General features: G+C 38.3%; 4 protein-coding genes, 1 long non-coding RNA gene and 1 pseudogene across 6 annotated transcripts; 4 read left to right on the forward strand and 2 right to left on the reverse strand.

Moving 5' to 3' along the window:
* Positions 1-4129: 4129 nt before the first annotated feature.
* Positions 4130-5197, forward strand: LOC136282878 (tuberin-like). The gene is made up of 3 exons (XM_066170838.1): positions 4130-4394; positions 4733-4872; positions 5054-5197. Exons 1-3 carry the CDS (start codon positions 4130-4132, stop codon positions 5195-5197), a joined length of 549 nt encoding a protein of 182 aa, XP_066026935.1.
* Positions 5198-5755: 558 nt separating this feature from the next.
* Positions 5756-7239, forward strand: LOC131796762 (uncharacterized; annotated as a pseudogene).
* A 2743-nt stretch (positions 7240-9982) lies between these two features.
* LOC136283196 (uncharacterized) lies at positions 9983-11476 on the reverse strand. The gene is made up of 3 exons (XR_010718623.1): positions 11160-11476; positions 10643-10698; positions 9983-10039 (listed from the first exon to the last, which is right to left on the reverse strand). It is a non-coding gene; the product is annotated as an uncharacterized lncRNA (long non-coding RNA).
* A 1519-nt stretch (positions 11477-12995) lies between these two features.
* LOC136282879 (uncharacterized) lies at positions 12996-15964 on the forward strand. The gene is made up of 4 exons (XM_066170839.1): positions 12996-13260; positions 13554-13785; positions 14653-15128; positions 15690-15964. The coding sequence occupies exons 1-4, from the start codon at positions 12996-12998 to the stop codon at positions 15962-15964; spliced, it is 1248 nt and encodes a 415-aa protein (XP_066026936.1).
* Positions 15965-16530: 566 nt separating this feature from the next.
* LOC131797841 (uncharacterized) lies at positions 16531-20166 on the reverse strand. 2 transcript variants are annotated; one of them, XM_066171352.1, is made up of 8 exons: positions 19956-20166; positions 19421-19476; positions 18746-18812; positions 18401-18451; positions 17889-17926; positions 17645-17711; positions 17282-17323; positions 16531-17021 (listed from the first exon to the last, which is right to left on the reverse strand). In XM_066171352.1, the coding sequence occupies exons 3-7, from the start codon at positions 18785-18787 to the stop codon at positions 17282-17284; spliced, it is 240 nt and encodes a 79-aa protein (XP_066027449.1). In that variant the 5' UTR covers positions 18788-18812; positions 19421-19476; positions 19956-20166; the 3' UTR covers positions 16531-17021. The 2 variants fall into 2 exon arrangements, with proteins under 2 accessions (XP_066027449.1, XP_066027448.1); XM_066171351.1 differs by lacking the exon at positions 19421-19476.
* Positions 20167-22313: 2147 nt separating this feature from the next.
* On the forward strand, positions 22314-24568 carry LOC131797636 (uncharacterized). Its single transcript, XM_059115291.2, has 2 exons — positions 22314-22833; positions 23444-24568. The coding sequence occupies exons 1-2, from the start codon at positions 22386-22388 to the stop codon at positions 24253-24255; spliced, it is 1260 nt and encodes a 419-aa protein (XP_058971274.2). The 5' UTR covers positions 22314-22385; the 3' UTR covers positions 24256-24568.
* Positions 24569-25796: the final 1228 nt, after the last annotated feature.

Below are 25796 nucleotides of genomic sequence, written 5' to 3' on the forward strand. Positions count from 1 at the left end.
CCCCGTTAAATATCATGACGTCAGTACCGTGCCATATGATAAGAGTATTTTGTGGGCCTGTTCAGTCGCCGGTCTCCTCGCCTCAATCTCCCGAGAGGCGCCTAGGCAAAAGAGAAAGGGCACCTTTTGGGGCCTTGGAGCGAGGAGATGGCCGACACCTTCTTCTTACAGGTCTGTTGATTTGTCGTACAACTTGAAAACGTTACAGAAATAACTTACCCAGACCTTGGGCTCAATGCCTGAACCACTGCACCACTCTGTTAAAGGAAGAATTTGAAAATGATTCTATTAACACGCTTACTTTTTGTAGTCGTGGAAGTTCTATAGAGTAATTTTAAAATGTCCTATGTGCTCAGTTATATTAATTTATTTTCTGATGAATTTCAATCAGTGTATTTGGGAACCTGATTGTCTGAAAAATTGGCATGAACTTTAGGAACCACTCACATAACGAAATAAAGCTAGAGAATATTTTTGTAATAGTACTCTGGTATGATGCAAGTTTGTTTGCATCATCTTTGCAGCTGCAAATATTGAATCCATGAATCTCCTTGTTCTGACGGCATGTCGTAGTTTTAAATGAAAAGTGTTTTGAAAATAGTGTTGTCAATCTTTGCAGTTTTATGAAGCCTAAAAACCCCAGGTTAGGTGGAAGAGTTGACTAACAGGATCAAGCTTATCAGTGTAAATGCTTTACTGACTGATTGGGCATAACGGTGTGGAAGCACACTGCAGGGTTTTAAATTTGATGAGGGCAGTACTTGCCTGTACTTGAGAGAGACTTTGTGGTATTGCATTTGTCTCCTTCAACCATGCCTGCAAATAAAAGAGAGGTAAAGATAAGAATATTCTCCCTAAAAACCATGCGCCACGCCATTGTTGACATGTTCCCATCAGTGGTATCATAAATGCTCATATGCTTTTCTTGTCATTATTATCGCATGTATCTCATTAGTGTCCACACGATAAATCTTTGTTTGAGGCTTCGTGTTGGCGATTAAGCCTCCATAAAAATCGTTAACGCCTCCCTTTCAGCATGACTGTTGGACACTCCCATACAGATTAAGCGTGTCTGGGTTGTGTTAAATTAGTTTATTTTAATCTACTATATTTTTCTTTTGGTTTCATACCATTTGAAGCACATACTGTCCAATTTTCTTAGAATCCACCATGACTTGCCAAGTTGTGTTATTGTTCCTGAACGGGAAAAAAATAGCAAGAAGATTAATCCAAGTAAATTTTGTACTAAGAAAAGTTAATTCCAATATAAAAGCAAAGATAGAAATGGAAAATCATTTCAACATGTGTGTACAAGAAGGAATAGTTATTATGAGAAGCATGACGAAATATGATACAAAACATCATCACGAACGTTTTACAGCCAAGCTACAAGTCTATTCGTTAGCAATCTTTAAAATTGTCCAATCACACTACCTCAGTTCGCACCAACGATACATCGGGTAAAACGAAGAAGCTATACCATTGCTACCAGAGATACAAACTCAATTGGACGAGAAGAGGATATCATTAATTTGTCTGCATCTGCTACGTAAAGTGATGCCTATAAAAAAGACAATTTGCTCAGGCTTCTCAAAAATTCGAAAATCATTGTAGCATTATACCATCAAAGTTGCCCTACAACCAGCGCAAGGTTTTGATTAGTGAAAATCTCTGCTTCTTCGAAGGAGATCCATTTCAAAGTAATACATGAAGCTAAGGTACCAAATAATAGCTATAATCACTCAGAGAAACCTCACCTTTGATGTACTGGTGCCCTTCTTTCATAGCTATGGTTGTAGCTTTCGTAGAGAGACTGTAACACGAAATTGTGACGCTAAATTTTAGCTTTCGTTTCTCAGCAACCCCTAATTTTCAACCTCTAACAAATATATCTAAAAAGAGTCTCTGTGACAGCACAGTTCCTTGTCCTTTCGCTGGAAAAAGAGGTATCAGAACTATTTCCTTACCTGTTCGAGAGACGCCATATTGCCTCATTTGGACCCTTATTTGGTATAGTCCCTCTCAGCCAATGACATGCTTTATACTTATTTACATCAAATAAAGGCAAAACACTCAATAGTGTAAGACATAAGAATCCTACCAAAAATTTCTGAGAGATCCTAGAAACTCTTTGGCACAGCCGATAGAATAATGGTGACACAAGATAAATGGTTATTTATAACGATACACTTGTTCAATATCCCTTGTAGAGTAAGAATAAAAACAAGTAATACACTGTGGATGAAACACCTCATTTAGTTAGACACCTGATCATATTTTTCTCCATGTCCATATTTGTCTGCATGTTCACATTTGTCACCATTTCCATATTTGTCTCCATGTTCACTTTTGTCTCCTTTCGCATAGCAGTCGCAGGGGAAGGATACTGTCCAACCAATTGATGGCAGTCCCAAAGAAAACTGACAATAAAATAAATAATTTCAGCCTCAGTCGCTTGCAGATTAAAGAACTTTCTAAACGCATCAACGTTTCAACAGCCTTGCTCTTAATTGTACAATAGTTTTCATAATGCTTGGTGGTATCTTCCTTTTCATGTCAAGTTCACAAAGCCCGCAGGCAACCTCATCCTGTTAAACGTAATCTAGAGTACATTTAACTCTCGACTTCGTCTCGATCCATAAAAACGTTAGCTATCTTGAACGAACAAGCCTGATCAAAAACGGATGAGTATAATTACAGTTCGCGTCACTTCAAAGATCAAGTGACATTGGTGCATATATCATTTGGTGCATATTTATCATAAGGCTCAAAGTGATATGAGTGCCAAGTAAATAGCTGTCTTTTGATGTTACTATGGCTTCATTTTCAGTGACTAAAAGCACGCTTCTAATTTTACCTCCTACAGCTACAAACAATTGTATTCAAGCATGCGTTATAAAACAATCGTGGAATAAGGTTTTCCTTTGCTTCGGAAAACACGACCCTTGGTCTTGATATCATGCGAAAACTTATTATAATAATCTGATAACCTAGTTGCGTTGTGATCATTTAGCAATGCAGTGGCTGTGTTTTCGATTACGATGGATAAGTCATTAATGATTCATAATTAATGACTCATCCGCTCGCTTTGCTCTTCAGGATTAGAGGCTTCATAAAATATTTTTCATTCTTTTATCTGAATCCTAGAGGGTTAAACATCATTCGTGATTCCTTCATGGTACCCATAGTTTTCCTTAGTAAAAATAGTTTTAATTTGAGTACATTTGTTGATCAATTAATGAATTAACAACAACGTCATAGAGCGGCCATGTTAAGTAATGGCTAAAAATTGAAGTAATCAAGCATAGAGAAGGAAACGGTTGAGAAGAGTAGATCCCTTGATCGCGTGGTCTCTTAGTTAAAAGTAACAGTGCTGAACTGAGAAAAATATCAAACTTTTTCCTAAAGAGGAAAGCAACAACGTTAAGGCTGAAATGTCACAACATATGACATCCCTTTATATGCAAAATTGTTGAAAGTTGACGGCTGATTCAACGAGGTACGTCAGAATTTTCCATCACGAGAGCCAGTGTTTTTCAGCAACTTTTAATACTGACTTTGGATCCAGATAACGTTCTCAAACGAACCACTTTCGTCTTTTGCGAAGTTGTGCATCATAATTTGTTTTGCTGTGCCCTCGTCCCTCGTACAGTCTAACAACTGAAAATGGATCACCTTTTTCGTGTCCCCTGTTCGGCTAAATTTCTCACAGCAAACAAAGTTCAACTGTTGATCAGAAGATTGAGTATGACACAACCCTCACTTAAATAGACGACAAAGAGATGGTAAATCCTGAGCTCGTCCATCGTGTAAGGGGGAATATGTCTTAGAGATATTCTTCAGGAGCGAGGAATGAAAAAAAATGGAGTGCTTCACGAGTATTGGAACCTCAAAGCTTCCGATCGCGTAGTCCGATTATCTAGCCCAAGATCCACAGAGAAATCGTTAGTAACATATGTGACTGACTTGCTGCATACTGTTAGCATCAGTAATGTCCAAAACGTCGCGTGTGAATACATCTAAAAGTTTTTTGAGTGCATTCGGAAAGGAGAAATATTACTCATCGAGACTTTCGCTTGTATACGTATGTCAAGAGATTCTGACTCACATATTTTACTAAGTAAGTATCATGCAGCTGTCTCTCAAAGATCGCATTCCTCTTTATGACACTAACAAGATCGGTGTTATTTACGCGGGGCCTGGGCAGCATGACAACGAGGCGGCAATTTTAAGTAATGTGTGCGGGTCCTCCCGTCATACGCAGTTTCTCGCGGGTCTCGGGACGCCTCTTCGTTTGAGGGATTGCCCACCCGCCGAGATTTACACTGAGGGACTGGATAGGAATGGAGCAGAAGGTGAATTTGCCTACAGCTGGCAGTATGACATTTGTCAAGGTAAAAAAAATTGCTATTTCTTAATGAATGCCTCGCTGGACTCGAGATTGAAAGCACCAGTTCAGCGCGTTTAGGCGTTCAGCTCGTAACTGTGGTACAGTAGTCACGGCAGAGCGAAAATGTCTTTGTGTCCAAAGAAAAACAGAAGGAGATATGGGTCGTTGATACCCGACTTATTCCACGGACCGGAATTTTGCCGGAGAAACTTAAAATGTTTGGGACGGGGATTATTTGCCATAAACCAGTATTCTGCCCGGGGGGTTACCATTACTCCTGATTGCTTTATGTTGCAGGAACCGGGATAATTCTTGTTCTTGATTCAAAATTTCTCTCCTCAGTCATATTCCATGTTACCGCGTTGATGCCAACCAGAGATTCGGACCCAGGCGGCAACTCTAAAAAGATGCATATCGGTAATGATTTTGTTACTGTAGTCTGTAACGACTCGCAGCAGGCGGCAAAGTTTAGCAGAATTAAGGTGAGATATCGCTTTTTACCTGATTATAAGCATCCGAAAAGATCCAGGTTTGGGAAGCTGGCTCTGGGACACCCTCTATTATGCATTTTCTTTTCTTTCCTTTTTTTTTCTTTTTGATTCTGTAGAATTTTCCGGAATATATACAGTTTATTTCGTTCTTAATTTTTCTTTTCGTCGCCAGGGTCAGTTTAATTTTGCTAAAGTGTTGATAAAACCGCTCGACAATGCATCTAACATGGTGACTGTGAGATTCAAAGATGAGCGGAAGGAGCTACTCTCAGACACAGGGACTCGAGTCATCTCGGACAACAACTTGCCGCGATAAGTTCGGCAGCTTGTTGTACATATCAATTTGAGTATAATTTAAACCACGTCATGGGGTATTGTGCTTCATAAAACAAGATAATTTTCATCTCATCCATATAGAATGTTACATGAGAGCTAACACTACTTGATGGAGTAAAATGTCACCTAAAAAATCGAAAAGTTTCCTGAAATACGCTTGAATTCAACAAAACAAGCCGCTTTCTAGAAAACAACCTAGCTAGTGGTTGCACTCGTCCAAATGAAATGAATCAAAAAGCGTGATTTCTGGGGAAAATGTTGTCGTCAGTGGTGTTGTTGTTTTTCGTTTTGTTTCGCTCCTAATTTTTGAAACAGATTGTCAAGTGTTGAGTAAAAAGCATGAGCTGTTGCCTTTGTATAATTATATTGCATTCGACGCTGGTATAGTTCTGCGTAAAACGAGAGCCTTGGCTCCGTCGGGCATCAGCTTTCAGCTTTAGGACAGTTGAAACCAAGTTAAAACGAACTTAATATTTAGTAATTAATAGTGTTTAATGCATAAGAAGAGGAAAACGCTCTTTCGACTTAGCAGGGGTGCATGATTTTTAGCATTCATCTTAAAATATGCAGTCTTGAAAGGAAAAGCAAATCGAAATGGGGCTCAGCCGATTTGATAAAGGAATCCTTTCGTAACGTGTCCTGTTTCTTCGTATTTGGTTATCTTCAGGTGTTCCTCCACGAGGTGATCGCCTCGGCCTCTTTGGATGCATCCGCGGAAAGTTCTGTCGCAATGAAGCAAGTCATGGTAGTGTCAGGGATGTCACACGTAATAGTTAAACTGTTTGCTCCGTGGGTTTCGTGGAAAGTTCTTCCATACAGTGGCAAAATCGCCCTGCTGTTTGTCCTTTATGCGGTCGCATTTTTGATAATCATTGTGCTAATTCACCCGCATCACGGCTTGCTGGCGTTGTTTCTTTTCAAGTAGGCGACGCAATGGCCGCAAATACGTTTCTTTCCCTCGGAACTTTTTATGGAGACGTTGCCGTTATCAGTTTTGCGGAAGGGGGCGGGTTAGGTACCGTACTAGGTGCCCTTTATTACCCAGGTATCTGTGCAGGATTTTACTCAATGCGAATAGCTTTGGAAAATGAAATAGAGTTTGAGATAACGGGGATTAAGACTCTTTTCCATGTTCCGTCTCCCCAGCCCCTCATTTTCTCGTGAACGAATTGATTTTTTCAAGGACTGAAAGGAAAATTAGGCAAATTAAGGAAGAGAGTACGGGAATAGTCTAACCTAGACACGAATTCGCATTGCAAATAGATGGGGATGCTTGGATGAGTATCAGTTAAAGCTTCTCACTGAACCGGTAACGATCTACATTACGTGACTAAGAATTTGAAAGAGAGTGTACGTGTGGCTTAAGTCAAACAATAGTTTGAGCCGATCAGTGCGAGTAAAATTATTACTCCACTGCGAGGACATTGGGACAGAGTCCTACATTTTAGGGGTTGAAGACACTTCCCAATGATGAAAACTTCCCTGGGGGTCGGGGCTATGTTCCCTTGAAAAATTGATCTTATTTCTGATTGGAATTTGAAGGCAGGGTACTTTCCTGAAAGCCAAACCCATCCCCCCCTCCTTTCTCTGTGCACTGTGCTGTGTTGTAGCTACTGCAGAAATGATTATGAACCCCACCACAATTTTGTTCACTTCATGTAGAATGCCTTTTGTTTTACAGGTATATCAGCATGGACATGTATTCCGCCTAGAAATGCAGTGTCATTCCTAATCCCCACCACTTTCTTCTTCGTCTTGTATGCAGTCGTGGACAAGTCTCACGTCGATCAGCGATCGAAAAACAACTCTATCTGTTTCTTAGATGTTGATTACGATGCTTTTGGCGATCAACAAAGAGCAAGCAAACTCAGCACGATAACAGTAAAAGTGCGTGCCACGCTTCATATATATATATATATATATATATATATAGAGAGGGAGAGAGGAAGACTGTTTCGATTTTTCCGTAGTACAGTACAGTGCTCGATACGTAGAAGTAGTGCGCGCTATATATTGAGATAATGAAAAGACAATGAGACTATACTTTAATCCTTACAAGCCCGTTTCGTGATTACTCACATGATTTTATAAATCCCCTGTTGATTGAGTAATCACGAAACAGGCTTCTAGGGATACAAGTATAGTTTCTTTGTTTTTTTCTTAGCTACTCACTCATCAGAGGATTTAATTGTATGATAAATAATGTTTTCAAATTTCCTAATGGGTACAATTGTAGAAAAACTGTTGCTACAAGCAAATCATTTAGAGTTAATACGGTAAAATTCCATACCCCAATATACCAAGGGTTCAGATAAAACCTCCCTGCCCCTACCCCCCTGGAATTTCCATTTATCAACCATGGGAGTCACTTGAATATGGATATTTCTTTAAAGAGCACATTTACTCAAAACTGGTGGAAGTTAAATTTTATATCTAGACACCAATCAATACCTGCTAACAACTAAACACTCAGTTCTAGCATATGAGGAAACTTTAATGAAGAAAATCAGTAGCAGCATAACAAAATGAGGTATTGGTGGATAAATTTAAATGCTAGATGCTACAATGTATATAAACAACAACGATCTTAAGGACAAAAGTTGCTCGCTAGTAATCTCAAAAGTAATACACACAATAATGAAGGGTTGAACTTGAACCCTCTTCACTTTCAGGAAAAAAAGTAAAAATCATCTGTGAAATCTTTCCCATGGAAGGGTTCTCTTCCTCATTTGAAGAGCATATGACACTCAAATGTATTACGAGCCTTTGTCTACAGATTTACCAAGTGACGTGTAAATACCGATGGGATTTTTTTTATAGACTCCATTCCTACCGTGCCAATCTTTCAGAAACATTTTCTCTCCTCACTTTCCCGTGTGACTTTTCTACTGATTCGTTATGGAACCTCCTTCTTAAATCTTAAAGCCCACTTTTTACAATACAAAAAGAACAACAGCACACTGAATTGTACCCATAACAATCTTTTATAGAATTGCATTGCAAGTTCATGAAACGGATCTGAATAGGAAAAAAGAAAGAGAAAGTAGATTAATAAATGAAAACATGTCTATAACAGCAAATGTTATATCCAGTTGTATGACGTATTTGTGCTATTCTTCAGTACTGTTTTGTTTCTTTAAGGCTTAAGTGCATTGCAAGAATAACTTATCCATACCTTGGTCTCATTGGTTGCACCAATATATACACTAAACTTTTTGACGCTTTTAATACGAATAAATACTTCACTGGTTTTGAAGTTGGTGAGCCCCATCACTTACCTATATAATTTGTGGAATTGCATTTGTGTCAGTCAACCATTCCTGTGAAACAAAGGAGAGTTAACTTTCGGAACTTTCTGCTAAGAGTCATACGTTGCTCTATTCTTTTCACGTTCCAGTCAGTGGTATCATTACATACACATGCATGTGCTTTTCCTATTATTATTATCTCGTGTGTGTCGTTGGACTGTCTTTAACATACATCTTTGTTCGAGGCCTCGTGTTGGCGATTAAGCCTCCACGAAAATCGTTTTGGCTTCCTTCCAGCATGAATGTTGGACTCTTCTTTACAGATTTATCGTGTCTGTGATGGGTCAGATTAGTTAATATTAGTAAACAGCATGTGTGCTTTGTTTCCATACCATTTGATGTATATGCTGTCGAATTTTCCTAGTTTCCATCATGACTTGTAAAATTATGTTATTGCCCCTGAAATGAAGAAAAAAATAGCAAGAAGGTTAATTTTTGGAAAGTAATTTTTTAACTAACAAATGTTACTTGTAGTTTTTAAGGTGTATTTGTGCCTTCTTCCAGTCCATATACAGATTCGTCTGTTTTATTTTGTCATACAGCTTGAATAAGTTGCAGAAACAACTTACCCAGACCTTGGGCTCAATGCATACTCGACTGCACCATCCTGTTAAAGGAAGAATTTGAAAAATTATTCTATTAACACGCCTCCTTTTTGTAGTCGTGGAACTTCTACAGAGTAATTTTAAAATGTCTTATATGCTCAGTTATATATTTTTTTTCTAAAGAATTTCAATTATATTTGGGAATCTGATTGTCTGAAAAATTGGCATGAACTTTTGGGACCATTCACATAACGAAATAAAGCTGGAGAATATCTTTGTAATATTAATCTGGCGTGATGCAAACTTTTTAGCATTATCTTCACAACTGCAAAAATTGAATCAATGAATCTCCTTATTCTGACGGCATGTCGTAGTTTCAAATGAAGTGTATTTTGAAAACAGTGTTGGCAATCTTTGCAGTTTTATAAAGCGTAAAACCCTTAGGTTAACCAGTTTTAATGCTTTACCGACTGATGAGGCATAATGATGTGGAAGCACACTTCACTGGTTTTAAATTTGATAAGGACATAACTTGCCTGTACTTGGGAGAGACTTTGTGCTATTGCATTTGTCGCAGTCAACCATGCCTGAAAAATAAAAGAGAAGTGAGGATAGTAATATTCTCCATAAAAACCATGCGCCACTCTGTTGTTGACATGTCCCTATCAGTGGTATCATACATGCTCATATGCTTTTCTTGTCATTATTATCACATGTATCTCATTGGTGTCATCACGATAAATCTTTGTTTGAGGCTTCGTGTTGGCGATTAAGCCTTTATAAAAATCGTTAACGCCTCCCTTTCAGCATGACTTTTGGAAACTCCCATACAAATTTAGCGAGTCTATGATGTGTTAAATTAGTTTATTGTAATCTACCATATGTGTCTTTTGGTTTCATACCGGTTGAAGTATATACTGTCGAATTTTCCTTGAACCCACCATGACTTGCCAAATTATGTTATTATTCCTGAACGAGAAAAAATAGCAAGGAGATGAATCAAAGTAAATTTTGTACCACGAAAAGTTCATTCCAGTATAAAAGGCAAAGATAGAAAAGTTAAATAATTTCAACATGTGTGCACAAGAGGGAAAAGTTAGCATGAGATACATGTATGTATGTCCATGACGAACTATGGTAAAAAGCATCATCACGAACGTTTTACAACCAAGCTACAATACTATTTATACGCAGTCTTTAAAATTGTCCAATCGCACTACCTTAGACAACAATAGTCAAACAAAGAGAGTATGCTTTTAAAAACATTCGCACCAATGATACATCGTGTGAGACGAAGAAGTATGATTTGGTCGAGGAGAGGATATCATTAGTTTGTTGGTATTTGCTACGTAATTGTAAAGTAATGCTCATAAAAAATACAATTTTCTCAGGCTTCTCAAAAATCATATTATATCATATAATATCAAGGCATCATATTATTAAAGGTTCCCTACAACCAGCCTAAAGTTTTGATTACTGAAGATCTCTGCTTCCTCGAAGGAGATGCAGTTTAAATTAACACATGGAGCTAAGGTATCAAATTATAGCTATAATCAGTCACAGAAACCTTACCTTTGACGTACTGGTGCCCTTCGTTCATAGCTGTGGTTGTAACTCTCGTAGAGTGGCTATAACACAAATTTGTGAAGCTAAATTTTTACTTTCGTTTCTCCGCAACCTCTAATTTTCGTTTCAAATAAATCTAAAAAGAGTCTGTGACAGTACAGTTCCTTGCCCTTTCGTTGGAAAGGCGAACGAACCAAAAAACCTATAAAAGAGGTGCTACAATTCTTTTTCATGTGCTTTTCCTTACCTGTTGCAGAGACGCCATTTTGCCAAAACCCTTATTTGGTATGGTACCTCTCAGCCAATGATATACTTATTTACATCAACACTCTATAGTGTAAGATATGAGAATCCCACCAAAAATTACTGAGAGATCCCAGAAACTCTTTGGCACAGCCGATAGAATAATGGCGACACTAGATAAATGTTTACTTATAACGATACTCTTGTTCGATATCCCTTGTATAGTAAGAATAAGAACGAGTAATACACTGTGGATGAAAAAACTCATTAAGTTAGACACCTGATCATATTTTTCTCCATGTCCATATTTGTCTGCATGTTCACATTTGTCTCCATTTCCATATTTGTCTCCTTTCGCATAGCAGTCGCAGGGGAAGGATACTGTCCAGCCAATTGATGGCAGTCCCAAAGAAAACTGACAATAAAATAAATAATTTCAGCCTCAGTCGCTTGCAGATTAAAGAACTTTCTAAACGCATCAACGTTTCAACAGCCTTGCTCTTAATTGTACAATAGTTTTCATAATGCTTGGTGGTATCTTCCTTTTCATGTCAAGTTCACAAAGCCCGCAGGCAACCTCATCCTGTTAATCGTAATCTAGAGTACGTTTAACTCTCGACTTCGTCTCGATCCATAAAAACGTTAGCTATCTTGAACAAACAAGCCTGGTCGAAAACGGATGACTATAATTAAAGTTCGCGTCACTTCAAAGATCAAGTGACATTGGTGCATTTATCATATATATCATAAGGCTCAAAGTGATATGAGTGCCAAGTAAATAGCTGTCTTTTGATGTTACTATGGCTTTTTTTCAGTGACTAAAAGCACGCTTCTAATTTTACCTCCTACAGCCACAAAAAATTGTATTCAAGGATGTGTTATAAAACAATCGTGGAATAAGGTTTTCCTTTGCTTCGGAAAACACGACCCTTGGACTTGATATCATGCGAAAAATTATAATAATAATCTGATAACCTAGTTGCGTTGTGATCATTTAGCAATGCAGTGGCTGTGTTTTCGATTATGCTGGATAAGTCATTAATGATTCATAATTAATGACTCACCCGCTCGCTTGGCTCTTCAGGATTAGAGGCTTCATAAAATATTTTTCATTCTTTTATCTGAACCCTAGAGGGTTAAACATCATTCGTGATTCCTTCATGGTACCCATAGTTTTCCTTAGTAAAAATAGTTTTAATTTGAGTGCATTTGTTGATCAATTAATGAATTAACAACAACGTCATAGAGCGGCCATGTTAAGTAATGGCTAAAAATTGAAGTAATCAAGCATAGAAAAGGAAATGGCTGAGAAGAGTAGATCCCTTGATCGCGTGGTCTCTTAGATAAAAGTAAGAGTGCTGAACTGAGAAAAATATCAAACTTTTTCCTAACAAGGAAAGCAACAACGTTAAGGCTGAAATGTCACAACATATGACATCCCTTTATATGCAAAATTGTTGAAAGTTGACGGCTGATTCAACGAGGTACGTCAGAATTTTCCATCACGAGAGCCATTGTTTTTCAACAACTTTTAATACTGACTTTGGATCCAGATAACGTTCTCAAACGAACCACTTTCGTCTTTTGCGAAGTTGTGCATCATAATTTGTTTTGCTGTGCCCTCGTCCCTCGTACAGTCTAACAACTGAAAATGGATCACCTTTTTCGTGTCCCCTGTTCGGCTAAAATTTCTCACAGCAAACAAAGTTCAACTGTTGATCAGAAGATTGAGTATGACACAACCCTCACTTAAATAGACGACAAAGAGATGGTAAATCCTGAGCTCGTTCATCGTGTAAGGGGGAATATGTCTTAGAGATATTCTTCAGGAGCGAGGAATGAAAAAAAAATGGAGTGCTTCACGAGTATTGGAACCTCAAAGCTTCCGATCGCGTAGTCCGATTATCTAGCCCAAGATCCACAGAGAAATCGTTAGTAACATATGTGACTGACTTGCTGCATACTGTTAGCATCAGTAATGTCCAAAGCGTCGCGTGTGAATACATCTAAAAGTTTTTTGAGTGCATTCGGAAAGGAGAAATATTACTCATCGAGACTTTCGCTTGTATACGTTTGTCAAGAGATTCTGACTCACATATTTTACTAAGTAAGTATCATGCAGCTGTCTCTCAAAGATCGCATTCCTCTTTATGACACTAACAAGATCGGTGTTATTTACGCGGGGCCTGGGCAGCATGACAACGAGGCGGCAATTTTAAGCAATGTGTGCGGGTCCTCCCGTTATACACAGTTTCTCGCGGGTCTCGGGACGCTTCTTCGTTTGAGGGATTGCCCACCCGCCGAGATTTACACTGAGGGACTGGATAGGAATGGAGCAGAAGGTGAATTTGCCTACAGCTGGCAGTATGACATTTGTCAAGGTAAAAAAAATTGCTATTTCTTAATGAATGCCTCGCTGGACTCGAGATTGAAAGCACCAGTTCAGCGCTTTTAGGCGTTCAGCTCGTAACCGTGGTACAGTAGTCACGGCAGAGCGAAAATGTCTTTGTGTCCAAAGAAAAACAGAAGGAGATATGGGTCGTTGATACCCGACTTATTCCACGGACCGGAATTTTGCCAGAGAAACTTAAAATGTTTGGGACGGGGGTTATTTGCCATAAACCAGTATTCTGCCCGGGGGGTTACCATTACTCCTGATTGCTTTATGTTGCAGGAACCGGGATAATTCTTGTCCTTGATTCAAAATTTCTCTCCTCAGTCATATTCCATGTAACCGCGTTGATGCCAACCAGAGATTCGGACCCAGGCGGCAACTCTAAAAAGATGCATATCGGTAATGATTTTGTTACCGTAGTCTGTAACGACTCGCAGCAGGCGGCAAAGTTTAGCAGAATTAAGGTGATATATCGCTTTTTACCTGATTATAAGCATCCGAAAAGATCCAGGTTTGGGAAGCTGGCTCTAGGACACCCTCTATTATGCATTTTCTTTTCTTTCCTTTTTTTTTCTTTTTGATTCTGTAGAATTTTCCGGGATATATACAGTTTATTACGTTCTCAATTTTTCTTTTCGTCGCCAGGGTCAGTTTTATTTTGCTAAAGTGTTGATCAAACCGCTCGACAATGCATCTAACATGGTGACTGTGAGATTCAAAGATGAGCGGAAGGAGCTACTCTCAGACACAGGGACTCGAGTCATCTCGGACGACAACTTGCCGCGATAAGTTCGGCAGCTTGTTGTACATATCAATTTGAGTATAATTTAAACCACGTCATGGGGTATTGTGCTTCATAAAACAAGATAATTTTCATCTCATCCATATAGAATGTTACATGAGAGCTAATACTACTTGATGGAGTAAAATGTCACCTAACAAATCGAAAAGTTTCCTGAAATACGCTTGAATTCAACCAAAGAAGCCGCTTTCTAGAAAAAACCTAGCTAGTGGTTGCACTCGTCCACATGAAGTGAATCAAAAAGCGTGATTTCTGGGGAAAATGTTGTCGTCAGTGGTGTTGCTGTTTTTCGTTTTGTTTCGCTCCTAATTTTTGAAACAGATTGTCAAGTGTTGAGTAAAAAGCATGAGCTGTTGCCTTTGTATAATTATATTGCATTCGACGCTGGTATAGTTCTGCGTAAAACGAGAGCCTTGGCTCCGTCGGGCATCAGCTTTCAGCTTTAGGACAGTTGAAACCAAGTTAAAACGAACTTAATATTTAGTAATTAATAGTGTTTAATGCATAAGAAGAGGAAAACGCTCTTTCGACTTAGCTGTGGTGCATGATTTTTAGCATTCATCTTAAAATATGCAGTCTTGAAAGGAAAAGCAAATCGAAATGGGGCTCAGCTGATTTGATAAAAGAATCCTTTCGTAACGTGTCCTGTTTCTTCGTATTTGGTTATCTTCAGGTGTTCCTCCACGAAGTGATCGCCTCGGCCTCTTTGGATGCATCCGCGGAAAGTTCTGTCGCAATGAAGCAAGCCAAGGTAGTGTCAGGGATGTCACACGTAATAGTTAAACTGTTTGCTCCGTGGGTTTCGCAGAAAGTTTTTCCATACGGTGGCAAAATCGCCCTGCTGTTTGTCCTTTATGCGGTCGCATTTTTGATAATCATTGTTGCTAATTCACCCGCATCACGGCTTGCTGGCGTTGTTTCTTTTCAAGTAGGCGACGCAATGGCCGCAAATACGTTTCTTTCCCTCGGAACTTTTTATGGAGACGTTGCCGTTATCAGTTTTGCGGAAGGGGGCGGCTTAGGTACCGTACTAGGTACTCTTTATTACTCAGGTATGTGTGCAGGATTTTACTCAATGCGAATAGCTTTGGAAAATGAAATAGAGTTTGAGATAAAAGGACTGAAAGGAAAATTAGGCAAATTAAGGAAGAGAGTACGGGATTAGTCTAACCTAGACACGAATTCGCATTGCAAATAGATGGGGATGCTCGGACGAGTATCAGTAAAAGCTTCTCACTGAATCGGTAACGATCTACATCACATGACTAAGAATTTGAAAGAGAGTGTACGTGGCTAAAGTCAAACAATAGTTTGAGCCGATCAGTGGGAGTAAAATTATTACTCCTCTGCGAGGACATTGGAACAGAGTCCTACATTTTAGGGGTTGGAGACACTTCCCAATGATGAAAACTTCCCTGGGGGTCGGGGCTATGTTCCCTTGAAAATTGATCTTATTTCTGATTGGAATTTGAAGGCAGGGTACTTTCCTGAAAGCCAAACCCATCCCCCCCTCATTTCTCTGTGCACTGTGCTGTGTTGTAGCTACTGCAGAAATGATTATGAACCCCACCACAATTTTGTTCACTTCACGTAGAATGCCTTTTGTTTTACAGGTATATCAGCATGGACATGTGTTCCGCCTAGAAATGCAGTGTCATTCCTAATCCCCACCACTTTCTTCTTCGTCTTGTATGCAGTCGTGGACAAGTCTCACGTCGATCAGCGATCGAAAAACAACTCTACTTGTTTCCTAGATGTTGATTACGATGCTTTTGGCGATCAACAGAGAGCAAGCAAACTCAGCACGATAACAGTAAACGTGCGTGCCACGCTATATATATATATATATAGAGAGAGAGAGGAAGACTGTGTTTCGATTTTTCCGTAGTACAGTGCTCGATACGTAGAAGTAGAGCGCGCTATATATTGAGGTAAGGAAAAGACAATGAGACTATACTTTAATCCTTACAAGCCTGTTTCGTGATTACTCACATGATTTTATAAATCCCCTGTTGAGTGAGTAATTACCAAACAGGCTTCTAGGGATACAAGTATAGTTTCTTTGTTTTTTTCTTAGCTACTCACTCCTCAGAGGATTTAATTGTATGATAAATAATGTTTTCAAATTTCCTAATCGGTACAATTGTAAAAAAACTGTTGCTACAAGCAAATCATTTAGAGTTAATACGGTAAAATTCCATACCCCAATATACCAAGGGTTCAGATAAAACCTCCCTGCCCCTACCCCCCTGGAATTTCCATTTATCAACCATGGGAGTCACTTGAATATGGATATTTCTTTAAAGAGCACATTTACTCAAAACTGGTGAAAGTTAAATTTTATATCTAGACACCAATCAATACCTGCTTACAACTAAACATTCAGTTCTAGCATATGAGGAAACTTTAATGAAGAAAATCAGTAACAACATAACGAAATGAGGTATTGGTGGATAAATTTAAATGTGCTTGATGCTACAATGTATATAAATAACAACGATCTAAAGGACAAAAGTTGCTCGCTAGTAATCTCAAAAGTAACACACACAATAATGAAGGGTTCAACTTGAACCCTCTTCACTTTTAGGAAAAAAAGTAAAAATCATCTGTGAAATTTTGCCCATGGAGGGGTTCTCTTCCTCATTTGAAGAGCATATGACACTCAAATGTAATACGAGCCTTTGTCTACAGATCTACCAAGTGACGTGTAAATATAAACGGAATTTTTTTTAAAGGCTCCATTCCTACCTTGCCAATCTTTCAGAAACATTTTCAAAAGTCTCTCCTCACTTTCCTGTGTGACTTTTCTACTGATACGTTATGGAACCTCCTTCTTAAATCTTAAAGCCCACTTTTTACAATACAAAAAGAACAACAGCACACTGAATTGTACCCATAACAGTTTTTTATAGAATTACATTTACTTGCAAGTTCATGAAACGGATCTGAATAGGAAAAAAGAAAGAGAAAGTAGATTAATAAATGAAAACATGTCTATAACAGCAAATGTTATATCCAGTTGTATGACGTATTTGTGCTATTCTTCAGTACTGTTTTGTTTCTTTAAGGCTTTACTGCATTGCAAGAATAACTTATCCATACCTTGGTCTCATTGGTTGCACCAATATATATACTAAACTTTTTGACGCTTTTAATACGAATAAATACTTCACTGGTTTTGAAGTTGGTGAGCCCCATCACTTACCTATAGAATTTGTGGAATTGCATTTGTGTCAGTCAACCATTCCTGTGAAACAAAGGAGAGTGAAATTTCGGAACTTTCTGCTAAGAGTCATGCGTTGCTCTATTCTTGTCACGTTCCAGTCAGTGGTATCATAACATACACATGCATGTGCTTTTCCTATTATTATTATCTCGTGTGTGTCGTTGGACTGTCTTTAACATACATCTTTGTTCGAGGCCTCGTGTTGGCGATTAAGCCTCCACGAAAATCGTTGTCGCCTCCCTTCCAGCATGAATGTTGGACTCTTCTTTACAGATTTATCGTGTCTGTGATGGGTCAGATTAGTTAATATTAGTAAACAGCATGTGTGCTTTGTTTCCTTACCATTTGATGTATATGCTGTCGAATTTTCTTAGTCTCCATCATGACTTGCAAAATTATGTTATTGCGCCTGAAATTATGAAAAAAATAGCAAGAAGGTTAATTTTTGGAAAGTAATTTTTTAACTAACAAATGTTATTTGTATTTTTTACGGTGTATTTGTGCCTTCTTCCAGTCCATATACAGATTTGTCTTTCTGGTATTTTATTTTGTCATACAGCTTGAATAAGTTGTAGAAATAACTTACCCAGACCTTGGGCTCAATGCATACTCGACTGCACCATCCTGTTAAAGGAAGAATTTGAAAAATAATTCTATTAACACGCCTCCTTTTTGTAGTCGTGGAACTTCTACAGAGTAATTTTAAAATGTCTTATATGCTCAGTTATATATTTTTTTTCTGAAGAATTTCAATTGTATTTGGGAATCTGATTGTCTGAAAAATTGGCATGACCTTTTGGGACCACTCACATAACGAAATAAAGCTAGAGAATATCTTTCTAATATTAATCTGGCATGATGCAAACTTTTTAGCATTATCTTCATAACTGCAAAAATTGAATCAATGAATCTCCGTATTCTGACGGCATGTCGTAGTTTCAAATGAAGTGTATTTTGAAAACAGTGTTGGCAATCTTTGCAGTTTTATAAAGCGTAAAAACCCTAGGTTAACCAGTTTTAATGCTTTACCGACTGATGAGGCATAATGATGTGGAAGCACACTCCATTGATTTTAAATTTGATGAGGACATAACTTGCCTGTACTTGGGAGAGACTTTGTGCTATTGCAATTGTCGCAGTCAACCATGCCTGCAAAATAAAAGAGAAGTGAGGATAGTTATATTCTCCATTTAAACCATGTTCCTATCAGTAGTATCATACACGCTCATATGCTTTCCTTGTCTTTATTATCACATGTATCTCATTGGTGTCATCACGATAAATCTTCGTTTGAGGCTTCGTGTTGGCGATTAAGCCTTTATAAAAATCGTTAACGCCTCCCTTTCAGCATGACTTTTGGACACTCTCATATAAATTTAGCGAGCCTATGATGTGTTAAATTAGTTTATTGTAATCTACCATATGTGTCTTTTGGTTTCATACCGTTTGAAGCACATGCTGTCGAATTTTCCTTGAACCCACCATGACTTGCCAAATTATGTTATTATTCCTGAACGAGAAAAAATAGCAAGGAGATAAATCAAATTAAAGTAAATTTTGTACCACGAAAAGTTCATTCCAGTATAAAAGGCAAAGATAGAAAAGTTAAATAATTTCAACATGTGTGCACAAGAGGGAAAAGTTAGTATGAGATACATGTATGTATATCCATGACAAACTATGGTAAAAAGCATCATCACAAACGTTTTACAGCCAAGCTACAATACTATTTATACGCAGTCTTTAAAATTGTCCAATCGCACTACCTTAGACAACAATAGTCAAACAAAGAGAGTATGCTTTTAAAAACATTCACACCAATGATACATCGAGTGAGACGAAGAAGTATGATTTGGTCGAGGAGAGGATATCATTATTTTGTTTGTATTTGCTACGTAATTGTAAAGTAATGCTCATAAAAAATACAATTTTCTCAGGCTTCTCAAAAATCATATTATATCATATAATATCAAGGCATCATATAATTAAAGTTGCCCTACAACCAGCCTAAAGTTTTGATTACTGAAGATCTCTGCTTCCTCGAAGGAGATACAGTTCAAAGTAACACATGGAGCTAAGGTATCAAATTATAGCTATAATCAGTCACAGAAACCTTACCTTTGACGTACTGGTGCCCTTCGTTCATAGCTGTGGTTGTAACTCTCGTAGAGTGGCTATAACACAAATTTGTGAAGCTAAATTTTTGCTTTCGTTTCTGCGCAACCTCTAATTTTCGTTTCAAATAAATCTAAAAAGAGTCTCTGTGACAGCACAGTTCCTTGTCCTTTCGCTGGAAAGGCGAACGAACCAAAAAACCTATAAAAGAGGTGCTTTTCCTTACCTGTTGCAGAGACGCCATTTGCCGAAACCCTTATTTGGTATGGTACCTCTCAGCCAATGATATACTTATTTACATCAACACTCCATAGTGTAAAATATGAGAATCCCACCAAATTTTTTATCCCACCATATTTGTCTGCATGTTCACATTTGCCTCCATCTTCATACTTGTTTTCATGTTCACATTTGTCTCCTTCCGCAAAGAAATCGCGGGAAAGGATACTGTCCAACCAATTGATGGCAGTCCCAAAGAAAACTGACAATAAAATACTAGCCTCAGAAGCTTTCAGATTAAAGAATTTTTTAAACGCACCTGCGTTGCAGCAGTTCTGCTCTTAATTGTAGAATAGTGTTCACAATGCTTGGTGGTATCTTCCTTTTCATTTCAAGTTCACAAAGTCCTCAGTTCTTGAGGCAGCATCATCCTGTTAATCATTATCTAAAACAGACTTCCCTCTCGACTTCGTCTCGGTGCATAAAAGCGCCGGCCATCGGTGCACAAAAACACCAGCCATCCTGACCAAACAAGCTTGATCAATAATGCATATATACAGGAAGAGATCGCGTTATGTCACAGATCATAAACTTTTATGTTGGGCCTATGTGATAAGGCTCAGAAAAGAAATTAGCATATGTGTGCCAAATAACAGCTTTCTATTGGTGTTACCATGGCCTCATCCTTAGCGACTAAACGCACAACTCTAATTTTAGACCCTTACAGCTTACCTACAAACATTAATTTTCTATGATCGTGTTTTCCAATGACGCCTACAACAAATTGTTTTCAAGTTTTCGATCATGATGGATAAGTCATTTATAATTTATAGTTGAAGTCTAGCATCAAATTAGGAGAGGATGTCAGCATCCATCGAATAAATTTGAAATATTTTGGCAAGTCGCCCAAAATTCGTTTTCATTTCTACTTTCACATTTTGTAGCTTAATATGTCCTTATAATTGTGGTGAAGTTTTTTTGTGAAAATATATTTTAGTTTTCGAGAAATGATTTTTTTCGTTCGACCGCTCAAATATGCAAATACACATCATGTACCTCCGGTATTTCTGTCAACATAATCCTTTGTTTTATCATCTAAACTTAATCCCCTGTCATTACTGAAGCTGGCAAAGGAATATTCATATTTTGGTGAATATTTTTGTCAGACATACTTTTCCTATGTCGAAAAGTAGCGTTAAAAACAAAGACAGTTTTTACAATGACCGATGCGACAGAATCTACTAAGCTTCTAGCTTTTAAAAGACAAAAGGATGGTTATAAAGCTACTGTAAAAATTTCCTTGTGTATTTGTGTTGTTCTATCTTGAGACGGACTAAAAGTCCGCCAACACTGATCAGCGGTCTCACAGACTTCACAGAGTACATTATAAAGTGTCATTGGAGTAGAATTCAATGAGGTGTCCTTTGAGGGTAAGGTTTTTACCTCGAACGTCTAATTTAGTGCTTGAAACCTTTTTGCGATAAAGAAGCTTTGAAGAAACGAAAGAATCCTTTGAAATATCGTTTAACCCTTTACTCCCTTACACCAGAATGTATATTCTCCATACTGTTCTCTATACATCTTCTAAGGTGCTGACAAGGAGCACTTGTTTATCAATCAAGAGTTTTTCAAGCTGGTGATCATTTTCTTTATTCTCGTGACCTTACTGCATGATTCAGGGGGGATAGTGTAGGGAGAATAAAGATGTTAATCACCAGCAGAGGTTGAAGGGTTAACATAGATGGTTATGAAGAGAATCAAGCCCTTCGTTTTAGAAGGAGGGAAAACGATAGCTGTAAACAGAAAGGACAGGAAAATACCTTCTTGGGCTGGAATGCAAAATATTCACCGTACTTCATTATTTATTCATCTACTACGGATCGCAGAAGCACGGACGAAATTGTATGTCACATTAGCTCCCACTTTATTTTCATTAGAAACCTATGACGCTACGGAATTATACAAATAAACAGATCTCTTTCTATATATATACACATCTATCTCTATAGATCTCGCTATGGACATTACTGATCCTAGCAGTATGCAGAACGCGTGTCATATGAACTTCGTAATACACCTCGCTCACCGTAAAGTCTCAGTGGTAGAGCATCGGAGCGCGGAATCCGAAGGTCTGAGATTAGGTTCCTTATAGGGACACAGAATTTTTTTTTTGGCTCAAGTCTCTTTGTCTCCCCGAAAATTCGTTGAGTATTTTGCTATTGTTCCTTTTCTTGAATATTCTAAGGCGGCGTCTTACGTAAATAGACATAGCAATAATTTTGATGATGATCTGCTGTTTTAATAAGACATAAAAAAAGAAATTACCAGACATATGTAAATGAAGAAAAGACGCACAGATTACAAACTTATTGTGTTTACTAATAGAAGAAATATACATATCTATAGTCACTCTTACCAACCCTGCAATTGTTTCTAGAAATCACTCGAATAATTAATTTGTTCCAAGCTTGTGGTCGTGCCGATTGAAAGACATAGATATTCAGAAATGACGGGGATGTCTCTTCATCCTACTTATAACCGGACGGATATGACGCCTAGATAGGGCCATAGAAAACGAGCAGACATTTTGCGGTTTACTGATCAAGCGTGGTATAACACAAAGTCCAACATACGTCAACTATCCCTTATACAGAGACAGTTTCGGCGATAGTAGCAAACTTATAACACTGATTACTTCAAATGAGACCAATCTCAAAATATGCAGTCTTGAAAGGAAAAGCAAATCGAGATGGGGCCTGAAATGATAAAGGAATCCTCTCTTAACGTGTCCTGTTTCTTCGTATTTGGTTATCTTCAGGTGTTCCTCCGCGAGGTGATCGCCTCGGCCTCTTTGGATGCATTCGCGGAAAGTTCTGTCGCAATGAAGCAAGCCATGGTAGTGTCAGGGATGTCACATGTAATGGTTAAACTGTTTGCTCCGTGGGTTTCGTGGAAAGTTCTTCCATACAGTGGCAAAATCGTTCTGCTGTTTGTCCTTCATACAGTCGCATTTTTGATAATCGTTGTTGCTAATTCACCCGCATCACGACTTGTTGGAGTTGTTTCTTTTCAAGTAGGCAACGCAATGGCAGAAAATACGTTTCTTTCTCTCGGAACTTTTTATGGAGACGTCGCCGTTATCAGTTTCGCGGCAGGAGGTGGCTTGGGTGCTGTACTAGGTACTCTTTATTACTCAGGTTTGTGTTTAGGATTTTACTCAATGCGAATAGCTTTGGAAAATGAAATAGAGTTTGAGATAACGGGGATTAATACTCTTTTCCATGTTCTATCTCCCCGGCCCATTATTTTCTCTTAAACGAACTGATTTTTCCAAGGATTGAATGGAAAATTAGGCAAATTAGAGAAGAAAGTAAGAGAATAGTCTAACCTAGACACGAATTCGCATTGCAAATAGATGGGGACGCTTGGATGAGTATCAGTAAAAGCTGTTCACTGAAGTGGTAACGATCTACATTACATGACTAAGAATTTGAAAGAGAGTGTACGTGGCTAAAGTCAAACAATAGTTTGAGCCGAGTAAAATTATTACTCCACTGCGAGGATATTGGAACAGATTCCTACATTTTAGGCATTGAAGACACTTCCCAATGATGAAAACTTCCCTGGGGGTCGGGGCTATGTTCCCCTGAAAAATTGATCTTACTTCTGAGTGGAACCCATCCCCCCTCTCCTTTCTCTGTGCTCTGTGTGTGTCGTAGCTACTGCATAAATGATTATGGATATGGGTAATTTGTCGACCCGACCACAGTTTTGTTCACTTCATGTAGAATGCCTTTTGGTTAACAGGTATATCCGCATGGACATGTGTTCCGCCTAGAATTGCGGTGTCGTTCCTCATCCCCACCACGTTCTTCTTCGTCTTTATGTATGCAGCCTTGGACAAGTCTCACGTCGATCAGCGATCGAGACACAACTCTACTTGTTTCCCAGAAGTTGATTACGATGCTTTTGGCGATCAACAGAAAGCAAGCAAACTCAGCATGATAACAGTAAAAGTGCGTGTCTCCCTTCACATATTCGTGCCCTTAAGTTACCTGTTCATGCAATACTTTGCGGATCGCCTCTCGATTCAAACGATCATCCCAACATTGGCACTCCCAGAAAAGGCCCACGATCTCATTGGTCATTACACTTACTACTCGCTCACTCACGATATCGGCTCACTGATTGGACGCTCCTACCTTCTGCTGCTTTCAATCACGTGTCCATGTGTAGCCAGTTATGCACAAATCAAACACACGTGGATACTAGCTGCTGCTGGCAACATCATGATGTTTTGTCTTGTGTTTTTATCATGGTTTCACCCTATCGTTGAAATGGAAGTCATCCTGGTTTTATGTTTCGTTTTTGGCATGATCACAGGTAGCCATTACGCAAACTTGCCTCTTGTCATAACTGAGCAAGTCAGGGATGCAACAGAAAGAGAGTTCGCGCTGGGCATATTCACGCTGGGATCATCCGCTGGAACATATGCCGCTGGGCTCTTAGGATTGTTCTTGAAGCCATATTTAACTCAGCACTGTCTGTTTGAGTTAGGCAAGAACTGTCCAAAAAGATTTTTTAGTTTCAAAGGATGGATCGAAAGTGCACACTGTTGATGACACCACATGAAATAATAGGATTGAAACATGTCCTTGGCTATAGGGAACAAGCTTTTCATTGATAAGAGTGTGTCCGAGCGCGGAAGTTATGTATATAAATTTTATATCTAAAATTGAAATTAAGAAATGCTTTGTAGCGAACATCACGATCATGAATGGATTTGTAGGATGAACACTAACATTAAAGTAACGCCTCAAGTTAACGAACCTTATCAGCCTATTGTATAAATTTAACTAGCCTTAATTTGCATAACTTTGTACTGATGAAGCCTTAACTGGCGAAATGTTTACTACCAAAGTATATAATATTTGTGCCTTTCTAAGTCTATACTTTTTTTTTCCTCATATATATACATATATATATATATATATATATATATATATATATATAGAGGAAGTCTGCAAGTCGATTTTCGCGTGGAACAGTGCTCAATACGTTGAAGCAGAGCAGAATAAATATTATGAGAGGAAAAAAGGACGCAACTACATTTCCCGACAAGCCTGTTTCGTGAATCGCTTCACTCTTCAGGGGTTTAATGAATTCATGAATGGATGAATTCATTAAACCCCTGAAGAGTGAAGCGATTCACGAAACAGGCTTGTCGGGAAATGTAGTTGCGTCCTTTTTTCCTCTCATAATATATATATATATATATATATATATATATATATATATATATATGTATATATGTATATATAAACAAGAAAAATAAATGCATGCGGAGTACTGACCAGTTTCTGAGGCTGCTTAAAATACAACATGCTACATTGTTATTTGTATCTTTTTGTTCTATTTCCATTTAAATTGTTCTTGTTCCAGGCCGAGTCTATGAAAGCGCGATTCGACGCGATGGCAAATGACTGATGTCAGCGGCCGAGTGAAAAAACGAGGGAGGTCTGAGTTGGGTTGTTTATGCTTCCTTTATGTCACTATGCTGCTACTGTCCTGCCAGTCGTTTATTTCCCTTAATTTTACTGAATATCTAAAACAGGACAAAAGGGAACATCTGCGTTCCATCAGAGGCATTTCTACGGAAACTAGACAGAAAGCTTAAGCATGATATATAGACATATATACCTCCACCAATATATATCTCAATTCTGGCCCCGGTTGTTCAAAGGTGGGTTAAGATAACCCAGGGTTAGTGTGAAATTTGATTTCAGGTCTGAAAACTTTGAGACAAAATTCAGTTCAAATATTTTTGCTTGCAATTTGATCATTGGATGTCCTAAAAAGAATGGTGAAAATTTTCCCTAAAATACTTTTGAACAAAGAAATAAAGAAAGCTGGATTACAATTTAACCCTAGGTTAGTGCTAATCAGCCTTTGAACAACTGGGCCCTGGAGGGAACACAATATCTCATGGACTGAAACATTGAAAACTTCTTCCCCAACTTCAAATTTCCCCAAAAGGACTTTTGGTAAATGAAAGTCAGTCATACCCATAAGCAATTTATTCTAAAACTAAGAGGGCAAAATTCTGGATAAAGTTCCAACACAAATTTGTGTGCCAGTAAATTATACAGTTCAGTGTTGC

The sequence above is a fragment of the Pocillopora verrucosa genome, chromosome 8 (genome assembly GCF_036669915.1).
Source record: "Pocillopora verrucosa isolate sample1 chromosome 8, ASM3666991v2, whole genome shotgun sequence".
Lineage (NCBI taxonomy): Eukaryota > Metazoa > Cnidaria > Anthozoa > Scleractinia > Pocilloporidae > Pocillopora > Pocillopora verrucosa.

What these genes read in the sequence shown, in the direction of transcription:
- LOC131797841 (XM_066171351.1), bottom strand. Translation starts at nt 20,026, where the DNA reads ATGAAAAGGAAGATACCACCAAGCATTGTGAACACTATTCTACAATTA. An exon ending in GACAGCATGTGCTTCAAACG is followed by an intron (nt 18,452 to 18,745) that starts GTATGAAACCAA and finishes TTTATTTTGCAG; the next exon opens with GCATGGTTGACTGCGACAAT. An exon ending in GACAGCATATACATCAAATG is followed by an intron (nt 17,324 to 17,644) that starts GTAAGGAAACAA and finishes TTTGTTTCACAG; the next exon opens with GAATGGTTGACTGACACAAA.
- LOC136282878 (XM_066170838.1), top strand. Translation starts at nt 4,130, where the DNA reads ATGCAGCTGTCTCTCAAAGATCGCATTCCTCTTTATGACACTAACAAG. An exon ending in GCAGTATGACATTTGTCAAG is followed by an intron (nt 4,395 to 4,732) that starts GTAAAAAAAATT and finishes TTCTCTCCTCAG; the next exon opens with TCATATTCCATGTTACCGCG. An exon ending in CAAAGTTTAGCAGAATTAAG is followed by an intron (nt 4,873 to 5,053) that starts GTGAGATATCGC and finishes TTTCGTCGCCAG; the next exon opens with GGTCAGTTTAATTTTGCTAA.
- LOC136282879 (XM_066170839.1), top strand. Translation starts at nt 12,996, where the DNA reads ATGCAGCTGTCTCTCAAAGATCGCATTCCTCTTTATGACACTAACAAG. An exon ending in AAGCATCCGAAAAGATCCAG is followed by an intron (nt 13,786 to 14,652) that starts GTTTGGGAAGCT and finishes TAAAATATGCAG; the next exon opens with TCTTGAAAGGAAAAGCAAAT. An exon ending in AGGTACTCTTTATTACTCAG is followed by an intron (nt 15,129 to 15,689) that starts GTATGTGTGCAG and finishes TTTGTTTTACAG; the next exon opens with GTATATCAGCATGGACATGT.
- LOC131797636 (XM_059115291.2), top strand. Translation starts at nt 22,386, where the DNA reads ATGGGGCCTGAAATGATAAAGGAATCCTCTCTTAACGTGTCCTGTTTC. An exon ending in AGGTACTCTTTATTACTCAG is followed by an intron (nt 22,834 to 23,443) that starts GTTTGTGTTTAG and finishes TTTGGTTAACAG; the next exon opens with GTATATCCGCATGGACATGT.